Source organism: Arvicola amphibius, chromosome 11 (genome assembly GCF_903992535.2).
Source record: "Arvicola amphibius chromosome 11, mArvAmp1.2, whole genome shotgun sequence".
Taxonomy (NCBI): Eukaryota; Metazoa; Chordata; class Mammalia; order Rodentia; family Cricetidae; genus Arvicola; species Arvicola amphibius.
In genome coordinates, this window is record NC_052057.2 from 26,730,880 (window position 1) to 26,744,854 (window position 13,975).

Here is a 13,975-nt window from a genome sequence, read left to right on the forward strand (position 1 = left end):
TTATAAAGCCAAGGATAGCCTTGCGTTTCTGATTGTCCTGCCCCATCTCCTAATGCTAGAACTACAGGCATGCACCACCACGCCTGGTTTATGAAATAATGAGGAGAGAGCCCAGGACCCCACGCATACTAGGTCAAGACTCTGCCAGCTGAGCTCTCTCCCCAGCCTGCCTTGAGTGTTCTAACCCAGCAGATCTGGAGCTGAGATACCCCTTGTCTCACAAGTTCCTATTGAAGCTGCAGCTGCTGGAGCTGTGCCCACACTCTGAGAACCCAGGAGTGATGCCTAGCTGGCGTACCTGGACAAGATGCTCCCCTTTGCCTCTGAGGTCCTGCACTTTGGCTCAGGAATGACCTTTCCCATCTTGATGTTTAGGTTTGTCCACCCCCGTTTTGGGCCTATCAAGTGCATCCGCACCCTGCGAGCTGTGGAGGCTGAGGAAGAGCTGACCGTTGCCTATGGCTATGACCACAGCCCTCCAGGGAAGAGTGGGCCCGAAGCCCCCGAGTGGTACCAGGTGGAGCTGAAGGCCTTCCAGGCCACCCAGCAAAAGTGAAAGACCTGGCCCTGGGGTCCAGAGACCTGGAGTAGAAACTTGGATCTATGCACTACATTTATCTGACAACGGGACAACCAGGGACTATTCATGCTGTGACATCACATCCTCTCACCCTGCGTTAGCAACGACTCTCTCGCATACTAACTAGGTTTGACTATTACTCATGCCAGATTTAAAATTAGCTAGCCTTGCAGCAACGCCCTACTGAGAGGTACTGTCCAACTGTAGACAGCATGATGTTCTTGGATGGTTGAAGTCTAAATCTGGACCACGTTCAGAGATACCAAATGATTCAGCTGAAAAAGGGAAATGGGATTCTTTGGTGATTTTTCGTCGATGGGTTTTTTTTTTTTCATGATGTTTTTTCTATGGCCATTGCAAACGGTGTTCAGTCACCCTTGCATGATGCCATCTGCGGGGCAGGAAGCGATTACATCTTTATATAAATGTAGGGTCATTTGCCTTTTAACCTTTGATCTGTATCTTGCAATAGAATGGCTTTGTTTTTGTTGTTACTCTCCTCGTGAACTGAAGCCCAGTCTTTTGAGCCTTTTCGTTAGCCTCACTCCCTATCCTTTACGAGAGAAAGCTTCCCAGTGGACTGTGCCTTCACAGCAGTGAACAGGTCTCTCTGGTTCTTTCTCTAGCATCTCATTCTTATGTCCTGATATAAAGTCCTGGCTCATAGGGCCAGACTGTTATTATAGACTTACTATTCTCGCATGTAAACAAAGATACCTTTGCTTTCAGATGTGAGAAGAAACGAATTTGCTTTGTTTGCATTAAGTTACGATGGAGTTGTAAGATACGCTTTCAGGAAGAAGAGAGGAAAATTGGTGTTTCTAAGCAGTCATCGTGATAGTTCTGCAGTATACTCAATAGTGCTGGTAGTTTTTTCTCCTCGGGTACACATTCATTGTACATAACCTAGCGCGGTCTGGCTTGTGGCACGGCTCACTGAATTCAAACTACAACAGCCAGCGTGCATTCCAACACAGACTGCAGAATGCTCCCTGACACCAGTGCCAGGAAGACAGACACGTTGACGGCTAGGTGCAAACCAGATCCGTAGCTAAAGCTTTCTCCCCACCGTGATCTCAGAGCACTTAACTGCTTCCGGGCTCTGCAAGCCAAGCGTTCACGCCTGTGCAGTCTCTACCAATAGTATATTGCCACCTCACAAGCCATATGTAATCACAACTGCAGAAACACAGAGGAAAAACCCATTGTTTTAGGTTAGCTCATTAGATCTATAACTGGATGGCTCTGAATGAATGCTGAGTTGGGGAGACGCCTCCCCCAAGGTGTCGCTCCATCACAAGAGAGCCTGGGAACAACCGTTACTGAGGCCTGCAGCTGTCCACAGTGCTACCTGTGGCCTGAGTTGGTTAGGGTTTGAGGGAGCTCAGAATGGATAGAGATGCTTGCTGGGAATGGGCAGAGATGGAGGGAGGAGACAGGTCAAGGGATGTTTGCTCTTTTTTTTTCTTTTTCTTTTTTTGTCAGTTGCATGTTGCTCTTAACAACAGCTTTCACAAGTGTTCCCATCTGGGGCTGCACACAGTTTGCCCATCAAACAGCCCCAGAATGGAGGACTCAGCCCTCAGCTGTGGTAGCCGCACCCTGGGCTCTTTTACAAGCTTCCTGACACACCCAGCTTCCGGCTCTGCACCTAGGTGGTGGGGTTTTCCAGGACAGCTGGCCGCAGCCCTGTTTGAAAAGCTAAAGAAGATAATTCCCTCAGGAGAAACATCCTTGGGACTTCTGAGGAGGTCTCCTGCAAGACAGCCAAATTGTTTTTAGACTACAAGTCACCAGGATAGGATCGCTTCTATTCTGTAGAAAGAGACCATTCAGTAAACTGTGACCTTCGGATGGGGTCTCTGGATTTGGATTCTGAGAGGTGCTTTCATGCAAATGTGCCCAAAGGCAGTTGGCTGCCTCAGAGAGAAAGATGGCTTAGAAAGATGGCTTTCTTCAGCTGCATCAGTCGGGTGGTGGGACTAGGTGGAGAGATGGGGCAGAGGAGGAGAGGGCAGGTCCCACCTCGGATGGTGTGCCCACAGGTTTTCACACCTGGAGGTGGAACCCAGCCTCAGCTGCCATGGAGGCTCAACGCCTATCCTAAAGGGCTACTCTAGCGATCTCATTCAAGTTTTGCGGCCTTGAGGACCAGCAAAATCGTTTAGCAAGTAAAGGTGCTTGTTGCCAAACCTATGACCTGAGTTTCATCCCTAGGACCTCCATAGCAGGAGAGAAGCTGCTCTTGAAAGCTGTCCTCGACCGCACACTGCACCCACACACCAAAAATCAATCTTTTTTTAAAAAAATATAAAAATGGACTGAAGAACTGTGGCCGGTGAGCTAGCTAATCTACGTTTCACATTCCATGCTGGAGGAAGACAGTCAGGGCTTCAAGCCCAGCGCTGTGTACGTGACCCTTAGACAGATCCCAGGAAGCAGTTCCCGCAGCTGAGCCGCTCCGTCTTCCTTCTCCCCGTCTGCTTCCCGTATCATTCAGTTCTCTTTCTGCTATGTGAGAAGCCTTGGTGTCTGTGCAGAACGGCAGCCCAGCTGATTGCTGTGCCTCTTTCTGTCTAGCGTTCCTCTCCGGTCTGGCTTGACTGTCTGTGTGTCTTTCTCCAAGTGGGACCCATTCTGGTTATTTGTTCGCGCCCTCCCTGAGATAACACAGTTCCGTTGCAGGTCGCAGCGGCCGGGTGTAGAGGCAGAGAAGTATTTGTAGAGGGTAGGGGACGTAGAGAGAATTGACAGTGCAGTTTGAGGTTTGTTTCTCTTTTGAGCCAAAGTGGAAAAGCTTCAGAAAGCACCTTCTACTTCATGTCTACTGTAGAAGGAAACAGGAAGCAGGCAAATCCGGTCTTCCGTCAGGATCAAAATCACAGACAGACAGGATTGAGAGTTTATGTAGTAGGGGGAAAAGGATTACCCTTCTGCTGTCTTCCAAACAGCCGGGGCCTGTACTCCTGACTCCACGGTTGCCAGGGCATTCATTCAGAGCTGTCTCGGTCCAACCCCCGCATGACTTGATCCATCGTTAGCACGTTTTCTATGATGAACTATTATTACCTGTGTTAGATTTAGGAATAGGAACTAATCTACAGAGTATGCCCCCTAGTGGGGGCATTCGTTTGAACTAATAAGCAAATGTAAGGATTGAATTTAGGACATGAGGCTAAAAAAAAGGCAAAATGCAGGGAAGACTTGAGTTTTTAGTACCTATTCTTACTTTAACCTGCTTGATCCCAGATCTCCCCTAGCAACTGAGAAGGAAATTTTTTGTCAAGACCTCTTTGAACCTGACTGGGACTAGAGTTCAGATTCATTACCCTTTGGGGTTCAGCACACTTGAAAAACTATTTCCTTATCACCAAACCCCCTCACACACAGACACACACACATGCACGCACGCACGCTCTTACGCACACGTGTGTGTGTGTGTGCCAACTGACAAGGCCATGTAACCATTTACAATATTTAACTGTGACAATTAAAATTGCATTGAGCCGGGGATATAGCTCAGTGGTCCAAGGATTGCCTAGCAACCAGAGGCCCTGGATTACATCCCTAGGACTGGGGGGGGGGGGCGCGACCAATTATGAACACTGAATTAAAAGTTTGTCTTGTGAGACAGTATGTGGCACTATTATTAATCTTCACTTAATAGATTTTTTTAAAAAAATCTAAATTTCTCACTGCAAAATACACTTAAAATTTTCTGAGAAGGTCAAAAGCTCTGGGTTTTGTTTGTTCTCCAACAGCCACCTCAAGTTCTCTCTTCGAATAGCAGAATAGCGATTTATTTAGAATCCAGACATCTTTTGTTTTAGACAAACAAGCAAAACTATGTTGCAAGATGGATAGTCGTAATGTTTATTTGCTGCAGATCAAAGGTTCACAAAATATATTCAGTGTAAGGGTACTCGAGGTACCTTGATAGATTCCTCCAACATACACCTTGGATTTTTTTTCCCTTCAGAAATTTTAAAGACCCCTTGGTGTTAGAGGTCTTTTTGCTTTGCTTAGTTTTGGTTTTGTTTTTGGAGGGTTTTTTGTTTTGTTTTGGGGGAGGTGTTGGGATTTTTTTGTTTTGTTTTTTTGGGTGTTTTGGGGGGGTTGTTTTCAAAAAATACTAAATTTTAAAAGTTTTATTTGCCAAACGTGTGCATACATATTCAAAGCAATGAAACTATTTCAAGCCATACAGACGCAGGGGTGGGAACCCTTTTCACAAATTTCAATGTGTTTGTATGTAAATAGATGTTTGTATGAAATATTTTCATGGTAGAATGAATATATTTAAATGAAGTTGAATTATTCCAGTGCTATTTAAAACATGACAAAATTTTTGGTGAGAATTATGAGTCTATTGAGATATAATGCAGATCAATTTTCATTTTTAGAAATCAAAAGCCTACAAAGCCCTCTGACTGTCGCCCACCTCCTGGCGGGGTGGTGTCTGATGTGAGGTAGGCTTCCCCAGTGCCTCAGCCGCTTTCTGGTGGTAAGTTCGGTGCTAATGGAGGTGTGTTTACCTTTTAGTGATTCCCTGCAGGCCTCTCAGGGGCCTGCGAGAGAATCAAGGCATTAGAGACACAGGTGCAGTTATCGGAGCACAATTTCTTTGCAGGGCAGCAGAATCAGAAACCAGACTTGGCCGTGGGTTTCCCGGCCACCTTCACTCGCCACCCCTAACTGCCTAGTCACAATGTCAGGGAGGCTACCCTCAGTGGAGTTGGGGTCCAGACCCCGGGGTGGGACTTCACAGATTTACCAATGCTTTTTGCCTTCTGCCCTCCCTCTGTCCTGAGAGGGAGGGCAGCCGCTGGCGGGGGGGCCATTCTCAGCACAGTCCATATCCTGTCTCAGCTCTGGAAGACTATGCATCCAAGCACCCAGCTTCACCAGAGAGGGAGACTTCCGCGGATAATGGAAACCCTTGACTCCTGTCTGTGACTTTGCACGCAGTTGTTAAATGTCCTATGAAGACCATTCGTGTACCTAAGACATACCTCCCAATTCTTCTGACGCTTGAGTTACAGGAAAGGAAAACAAAACAAAATTAAAAAAAAAAAAAATCCTTTACAATCATATGCCACTTGAGTGCATTCCCCGATCCATCTTTGGTCCTGGATATAATGAAACAATAATCCGACAAATTTTCACTGTGTACACTAGCAATATGAACACTGAGCCAGTACACCCTCTGCTGTCCCCTTGGTTACTACACTTACCTTGACACTACAGGGACTATGTATGTCATGCCTGTGGTTGCATAAGAAAGTTATGAAGTTATGTCCATGATTTTTAGCTCCCTTCTTCAAATGTTTTTCCTCCTGGGTTTTCTATGTTCTCTCTACCCTAAAATGCATTTATTGGGTTGTGAGGTGTGTTTACGGAATGTAAGCCAGGGGCTATGCTTTCGGCCTTGATTGTAACCAAAAGTCAACTACATCACAGTTTAAAAAGAAAAAAAAAACCATCTTTGGTCTTTTGTGGAATTTGAATTAAATCTATGAGCCTTATTCAATATCTATAATTCTATGATTTTTTTAAATTATGGGAAATTAATGGAAGATGTTTACATGAGTAATGTTTGCCCTTACTGTGTTATGAATGAATTTTTTTGTAGTGTGTCTGGGCGCATGTGCAAGAAAGTAGGAAAAATGTTTCTGAAACAAAACTTGACAAATATTTGTAATGAAAAGTAAACTTAAAGATTGCTATAACTGCGCTATAGAAACAATGCAAGTATTAAACAAAATATAAAATCCTCTGTTGTCTTTTTTTTTTGGCTGTCTAGGGAAGAGAAGCAGCAACAATGCCCATATGGTGTGCCTACCTGTGTATTTAAATTACTAAAGGAACTTCACACTGTAAGTTGTTTAGCAATCCCAGCACAGGGATGGAGACATGATTCAGTGGTACTCGCTCCATTAAGATCACACACTGGCCGGGCAGTGGTAGCCCAGGCCATTAATCCCAGCACTTGGGAGGCAGAGCCAGGCAGAGCTCTGTGAGTTCAAGACCAGCCAGGGCTACACAAAGAAACCCTGTCTTGAAAAACCAAAAACAAACAAGCAAAACAAAAACACCACACACCGCTCTGCTAGAGGACTGGAGCCGCCAGCACCCATGTCAGTGACTCATGCCTGCCTCTAACTCCAGCTTCAGGGATCAACATGACAGCCTCGTCCGACCTCTGCCGGCTCACGCACGCATGCTCACATAACCTCACACGGAAACGCACTTATACACATGATTAAAAGTAAAATGAATCTTTAAAATAAAGCCTTATTCTGAGGGCTGGTTTAGATGGTTCAGCAGGTCAAGGTGCTTGCCACCAAGTGTAATGGCCTGAATTCAATCCCGGGGACCCGAATGGTGGAAAGAAAAGATCTAACTCCTGCAAGTTGTTCTCTGACCTCCACATGAATTCCCCAGCACATACGCCCCCTGCTAGCAATAATAAAATTGTAGTTTAAAAAAAAAAAGGCAGCAATCACTCCCCCTTTCTTCCTTTCTATAAGCCTTGACTCTGCAGCTAACTAGGACCCTCCCCTTGCTGACAGGTGCCCAGAGATCAGTGTTTTCCTGTATGTGGAGGGCACACTCTTAAGTAATTGATGGCGAACCTAAGGCCATGTTCTCTATTCGTCCATCCGACATCTCTGCAGCCTTACATAGAACAGGCCCAGTGTCCATAGCAAGGGGGAAACATTGCTAAAAAGCCAGAAGATAACCAGACGTGCTTAGGTGGGTAGACATGGGCAAAGGAGAAGGAATGGAGAGTGTGGGGAAGGGGTGAGCCTCGTAAGGGGGAGTCGGGGAAACCCTTCCTCCCTAAGGGTGAACACAAACCATGAGTCACCATCCCAGGCTGGGGAGAGACAGCCAGCCCCCGAGCCTGAAATGAGTGTGTCTGGATTTTGCAGGAACCTCAGGAGTCAGGGCTGGCAGCAGAGTTGGATGAGCAGGGGTGGGAGTTAGGGTTTCTGTTGCTGTGAAGAGACAGCATGACCACAGCAACTCTTATAAAAGAAACATTTTTTGTTTTTGCTTTTTTGGGGTTTTTTTTGTTTGTTTTTTGGTTTTTTGAGACAGGGTTTCTCTGTAGCCTTAGAACCTGTTCTGGAACTAGCTCTTGTAGACCAGGCTGGCCTCGAACTCACAGAGATCCACCTGCCTCTGCCTACCAAGTGCTGGGATTAAAGGCGTGCACCACCACCGCCCAAACAAACATTTTTATTGAGGTGACTCGCTCACAGTTCAGAGGTTCAGTCCATTATCATCATGGTGGGACATGGCAGCGTGCAGGCAGACATGGTGCTGGAGGTGGAGCTGAGAGTCCTACATCTTGACTCGCAGGCAACAGGAAGTGGTCCTTCTCACTGGATGTAGCTTGTGCCTGGGAGACCTCAAAGCCCAATCCAAGAGTAGCACACTTCCTCCACAAGGCCACACCTCCCATTAGTACCACTCCCTGTTGGGGCCATATTCTTTCAAAACACCACGGATGCCCAGTGAGCAGCAGATAATTGTGTTCCAAAGGACCTAGAGGTGATTTAACCGATGAAACGGTGCCCAGAAAGCCACCTGATGGAGTGAAACACACACATACACACAAAATGTAAGGCATATAGTGACAGAAGACCAGACACAAGTGCCCTGGAAGACATAGTTTGTCAATGACAGCATCTTGTAGAACCACGTATAGAAGTACAAGATCGGCGAGGAGACAGAGAAATCAAGGAAGCACCCTGGACCAGGCAGTACTGCCAGAGCCATCAAGGACTGTCCGTTAAAGCAGAGCTGAGCGGCGGGACTGGGGATGTAGCTCAGGGACAGGGCACTCACATCCCACCCATCAACCGTTAGGGCCTGGGTTTGATCTCCAGAACCAAAACTAAGTCACTGGAAAGTGAGTGAAGGGCGAGCCCTGTAGTTGGAGTCTGAACCACCAAAGCGTGGATGGCGTTGGTGAAAGTGTCTCCCACACGCTGACTACTCTTGCTGGACCAGCCTTCACCCTCAGCCCTTGAGTCCAACACAATCCTGGAATTTCTCTGTGGCTCAGCTCCCCCTTGTGGCGAGGATTTAATTCTCATACTGTTTCTGGCAAGAAGACATAAAACAATGACCTAGTTCTAGTGTTATCTTCAGAAGAAACGCAAAGGTCAGGCAAGTGCCACTTGGGAAGCAGAGGCTGGAAAATCAGGAATTCAAGGTAATCCTGGGCTACATTGTGAGTTCAAGGCTAGCTTTGGATACATAAGACCTTTTCTAAAAGAAGAAGAAAAAGAAGGAGAGGGAGGGGGAAAGGAAGGGGAAGAGAAGGAGGAGGAGAAGAAGGAAGAGGAGGAGGAGGAAGAAGAGGAGGAGGGGGAGGAGGAGGAGGAGGAGGAGGAGGAGGAGGAGGAGGAAGTTTGCCGGGTTGGGAAATAGCTGAGTGGCAGGGCAGGTGCTCACTTCGTGTGAGGCCCTGGGTCCCATCCCCAGCACTACACGTGAGCACACGCACACATGATCACAAACAAAAACAACTTGAGTTAATTTTTTAATCACCAGATTGAGCTTTTAATTGCTTTTTAATTGTTTTAAAAGCCCAAATTTCAAGAGGGCTAATAAACAGCACATTTGGTGCCTACAGTAAACTAGATTAAACAAAGCTGGTTTATATTTAAACAAAAAAAGCAATTTTTTAATGTGTGGTAGCACTTTAAAATCTTTAGCTAGAATGCAGTTATCTGCCAAAATACAAAATATGGGTTTATTAGTCCTAGCAGGTGTACCCCTGTAGTCCCTAAGTTGTCCATGAGCCATCCCCGCTGTGGAGGAAGAGTTCTGGTTCATGGAGGAAGTTGTCCTCTCCTTCATCGTACACACCAAGCACAAGGAATTAAATCAAGTCATGGGCGGTAGGCAGCTTCCTAAATCCTTCTAGACCAGTGGTTCTCAATCTTCCTAATGCTACAGCCCTTTAAATCAGTTCCTCATGTCGTGATGACCCCAACCATAAAATTATTGTTGCTACCCCATAACTGTAACTTTGCTACCAATAGGAATTGTAATGTATATTTTTGGAGATAGAGGTTTTTCTAAAGGGTCACAACACACTAGTTGAGAACCACTATTCTAGACTCTAGCAAAGAGAACACCTCTCTAAGATAGAGAAGCCTCAGGCACCTTTACATAAATGGAAAAAAACAGGTATGTCAGAACATACTATTAATACCAGCACCCAGGAGGCAGAAGCAAGAGGATCTCTACGAGTTCAAAGCTACCATAGTCTACCTAGCAAGTTCCAGGAGCAACCATGGCTCTACAGTGAGACCTCATATCAAAACAAAGCAAAGAGCAACCAGAAGGCTCAGCTAGTAAGGAGATATATATATATAACACCTCAGAAGGTTATATATTTATAGTATTATAAATGTAATATTACATATTAAAATTATAATACTCAACCTATGTGCATGTATGAACATATGTTTGTATGTGTGATGTAGGTGGGTCTTCTATCTATCTGTTGCTTTCATTGGTTAATTAATAAAGAAAACAGCTTGACCTGATGGGTCAGAACATAGGTAGGCGGGGAAGACAGAACAGAATTGTGGGAGAAAGAAAGCAGAGTCAGGCAGTCGCTGTGAAGCTCTGGCTCAAGATGGACGTAGCTTAGAATCTTCCCGGTAAGTCACCACCTCATGGTACTACACACATTAATAGAAATGGGTTGATCAAGATGTGAGAGTTAGCCAGTAAGAGGCTAAAGCTATTGGGCCAGGCAGTGTTTAAATGAATACAATTCGTGTGTTGTTATTTCTGGTGTAAAGCTAGCCATGTGGGAGCCGGGCAGGACAAAAAGCAGGCCTGCCCGCTCCTTATCACTACATATGTGTGCATGCTTGTGTATGTATACACCTATGTGCACAAGAATTCTTAGGTAGGTAATACCTATAGTACCCACAGCATGTGGCATACAGTCAGAAACCTGACAGCAATCAATCACTATTTCAAATACCATGCACTTTTCCTTGACACAGCCACCATGGGGCATCAGAGTTGAGACTCAGAGCCTCAGATCAGGAAGAAATGAAATCCAGCAAAAGGAATGGGAGGGGGGAGCATTGGGAAAATGTAGTTGGTTTTCCAGCGGTCTCCATGATGGTTTAAACACTACAACCACCACCTATTCATCTTATTAACCACTGACATCATTCCTGAGTTAACTCTCAAACCTCAGTGAAGTCAATGACTTTATATAAGGGTTTGTCAAATGTAGGGCTTCTTGGACTCCAGTCTCACAGAGCCCATATCCGCATGGAGTTGCCAGGGCAGGACCCCAAAACACCCTGGAGTTCTGTCTTGCAATGTAGTCCAGTAACTAATGCTCACTGTAGTGTTCCCAAGTAATTAAGAGAAGATTAAAAGTAAACAGAAATGATGGCGGTTACTGTCTTGAAACTGCTCTCTGGAGGCTGCATTAAGACCCAAGCAGCAATATCTAATGTTGCCAGAGAACAGGAGTAAAGTTCAGGCCAGCAGAACAGAATTGGCTAAAACGTCTTTCAAAGCTATCACAAGGTTTGGAACTGCCTTTAAGATAATACAGGAAGTGGGAGAAGTAACTGAGGCACAGACAGAGGCAGGCTGGCCCTATGTGGAAGCTGAGAGAGGGGCATGAGGGAGTTCATTGTATTATAATCCTGCTTTTATGTTTTCGGATCTGGAATTTTAAAAAAGACATAAAACAATTTTAAGCCTCCCAAAGGCTATTAACTAGAAACATATCAAATGCAAGAATCACTGAACTTGATTGCGGCAAACATTGCCTGACGTAATTGTATCTGAGCCATTGCCTTTCTTTAGTTTCTTGGGCCCACTGGTATCTAATCCCTCTTGTGAAATGGATGAATCAGGTTTCATTAAGGGTTGCGCTGATATCAGAGAACCTCTGACCTGATTCATGCTCATTAAGTTGCTCTCTGGCTGCCATTCCCCTTCAGGGGGAAAAAGTGTCAGATGCTCCTTAGTCCCTGCCATCACAGTCTTCACTGTCCGTGACTACACTGGGATTCCGATTCTGGACATTGCTCTTATGAGTTTGGCTCATAGATCTGTCCTCAAAAGTGGAGCTATTGTGTACAGACAAAACATCCAGGTCCTAGGGGCCTGGAGAGATGGCTTGGTGGTTAAAAGCATTTACTGCTCTTCCGGAGGACCTGAATTCAATTCCCAGCACCCACATCAGGCAGTTCACAAATGTCTGTACCTCCAGCTCCAAGGGATCTGACGCCTTCTTCTGGCTTCCAAAATCACCTGTATACATGTGGCATACATTCACACCTGAATAAAAATAGAAGGAGGAGGAGGGGAAGGAGGAAGAAGAAGAGGAAGGAGGAAGGAGGAGGAGGAGGAGGAGGAAGGGAGGAGAGGAGGAGGGAGGGAGGGAGGGAGGGAAGGAGGGAGGGAAGAAAGAGAAAGAAAGAAAGAAAGAAAGAAAGAAAGAAAGAAAGAAAGAAAGAAAGAAAGAAAGTTAGTTCCATGCCTTTCTAGAATCTGAAAAAGACTGAGCAAAGAAAGATTTTCTGCGATGACCACCATCCCTCCGCTTACCACTTCCTACCCACCCACCCCCATTTCTCTCTGTGCTCCCACTTTTCGTGTCTCACACATGACAGGCATGACACCTGCCCCCCCCCGTCATCCTCCAGCCCTCCCTACAGTTTCTCCCTCCCCACCTTCAGTACCCCGTCCTCATGAGAGATGCTCCCCAGGATATAGGCAGCCTCCCCCGGACCACTCTATCCTTCCCGGTTTGTTTTCCCTTATTCTCCGTGGTGCATATGTGTGTACTTCGTAGCTGTACGTCTTCAGCTGCTGTGATACGTGAACCACGGAGCTACAGCATTTGCTTGCTCACTGCAATCCATTAGCCCTTTGTACAGTGCCTAAAACACGGCCTTCTCCATCAATATTGACTGAAAATGTGAATGAGTCTTTCCTGGGAATCTCCACTTGCAGGGATTGCTCTTCAGTGAAGGAAACATGAGGCTAAAGGGTAGTGCACAGCAGGAGTAGTGAGTGCAAACGCAGACACACAGAACGGTCGGGTGACTTCCAGCACAAAGTAATCAGGGGAGCCAAAGTGGCAAAAATCAGTCAATCAATCAGTCAGTCTAGTAGGAGAGCAACTGAGATGGGAATGGAAGTAGCAGGTAGTGGGAAGCGCATGACACATGTTCACACACACACACAGAAACACAAGCACACACCATGCACACATCTGACCTCCACACACTCACCCTGGCATATGTACACACACACACACACACACACACACACACACACACACCATACATACGCACTAATAATCATGATGAGGAGTAAAATTGTTACAAAAAAAAAACAAGGTAAAAGTAAAAAATGCATAGGAAGCTGGTCATGGTGGTGCATGCCATTAATCTCAGCAGAGACAGGCAGATCTCTGAGAGTTCAAGATCAGCCTGGTCTTCTAGTGAAACCTGTCTCAAAACAAAAACAAACAAACAAAAAAGGAAGCTGCCTGCACACAGTGACACACAGCTGTAATGCCAGCATTCAGGAAGCTGAGGCAGAAGAACTGAGATATTGAGGTGAGCCTGGACTATATAGGAAGACCCTTTCCCAAAAGTACAAATATTAGCCCAGCAGTGATGGCACGTGACTTGAATCCCAGAACTTGGGAGGCAGAGGTAGCAGATCTCTGTGAGTTCGAGGCCACCCTGGTATACAGAGTGAGTTCCAGGACAGCCAGGACTACACAGAGAAACCCTGTCTCAAAAAAACAAAAAAACAAACAAACAAAAAAGAAGAACACATATTAAAATGTATGGGAATTGGAAAGGATGTTTACAGCTGTTAATACTTGTGGATAATACTTATATTACCATACAGAATGGACAAGTAAATTTTTAGAAATAATAAATGTTCCATTTAGCTCCTTGGTACCGTGTCAATATGCTAAAGTCAATTTCCCTTCTATACATTAGCAACAAGCAATTAGAAAATTAAAAATCATGGGGCTAACAAGATGGCTCAGTGGGTAAGAGCACTTGTTGCTCTTGTACGGGACCTGGATTCAGTTCCCAGAATGTACATGGTGGCTCGCAACTGTCTATAGCTCCTGTCCCAGGGAATCCAAAGCCCTCCTCTGATCCCTAAGAGCATCTGACACATATGTGGTGCACAACTATACATACCTGCAAAAAACCCATACACATAAGCAAATCTCAAAAGAAATAACAGTAATAACAGAGAGATGAAGGAGGACACCAGTCAACCTCTGACCTGCATAGACACTTGCCTGAGTGCACACAACCACACACACAACCAAACACACATACTGCATATACA

At 45.6% G+C, this 13,975-nt stretch overlaps 1 protein-coding gene across 1 annotated transcript in view; it reads left to right on the plus strand.

Moving 5' to 3' along the window:
• Setd7 (SET domain containing 7, histone lysine methyltransferase) overlaps positions 1–6,326 on the plus strand; it is a 46,756-nt gene extending 40,430 nt beyond the window's left edge. Inside the window, exon 8 of the mRNA XM_038348302.1 lies at positions 376–6,326. Coding sequence (XP_038204230.1) covers positions 376–556 — 181 coding nt within the window. The 3' untranslated portion in view covers positions 557–6,326. The remainder of the gene's footprint in view (positions 1–375) is intronic.
• Positions 6,327–13,975: the final 7,649 nt, after the last annotated feature.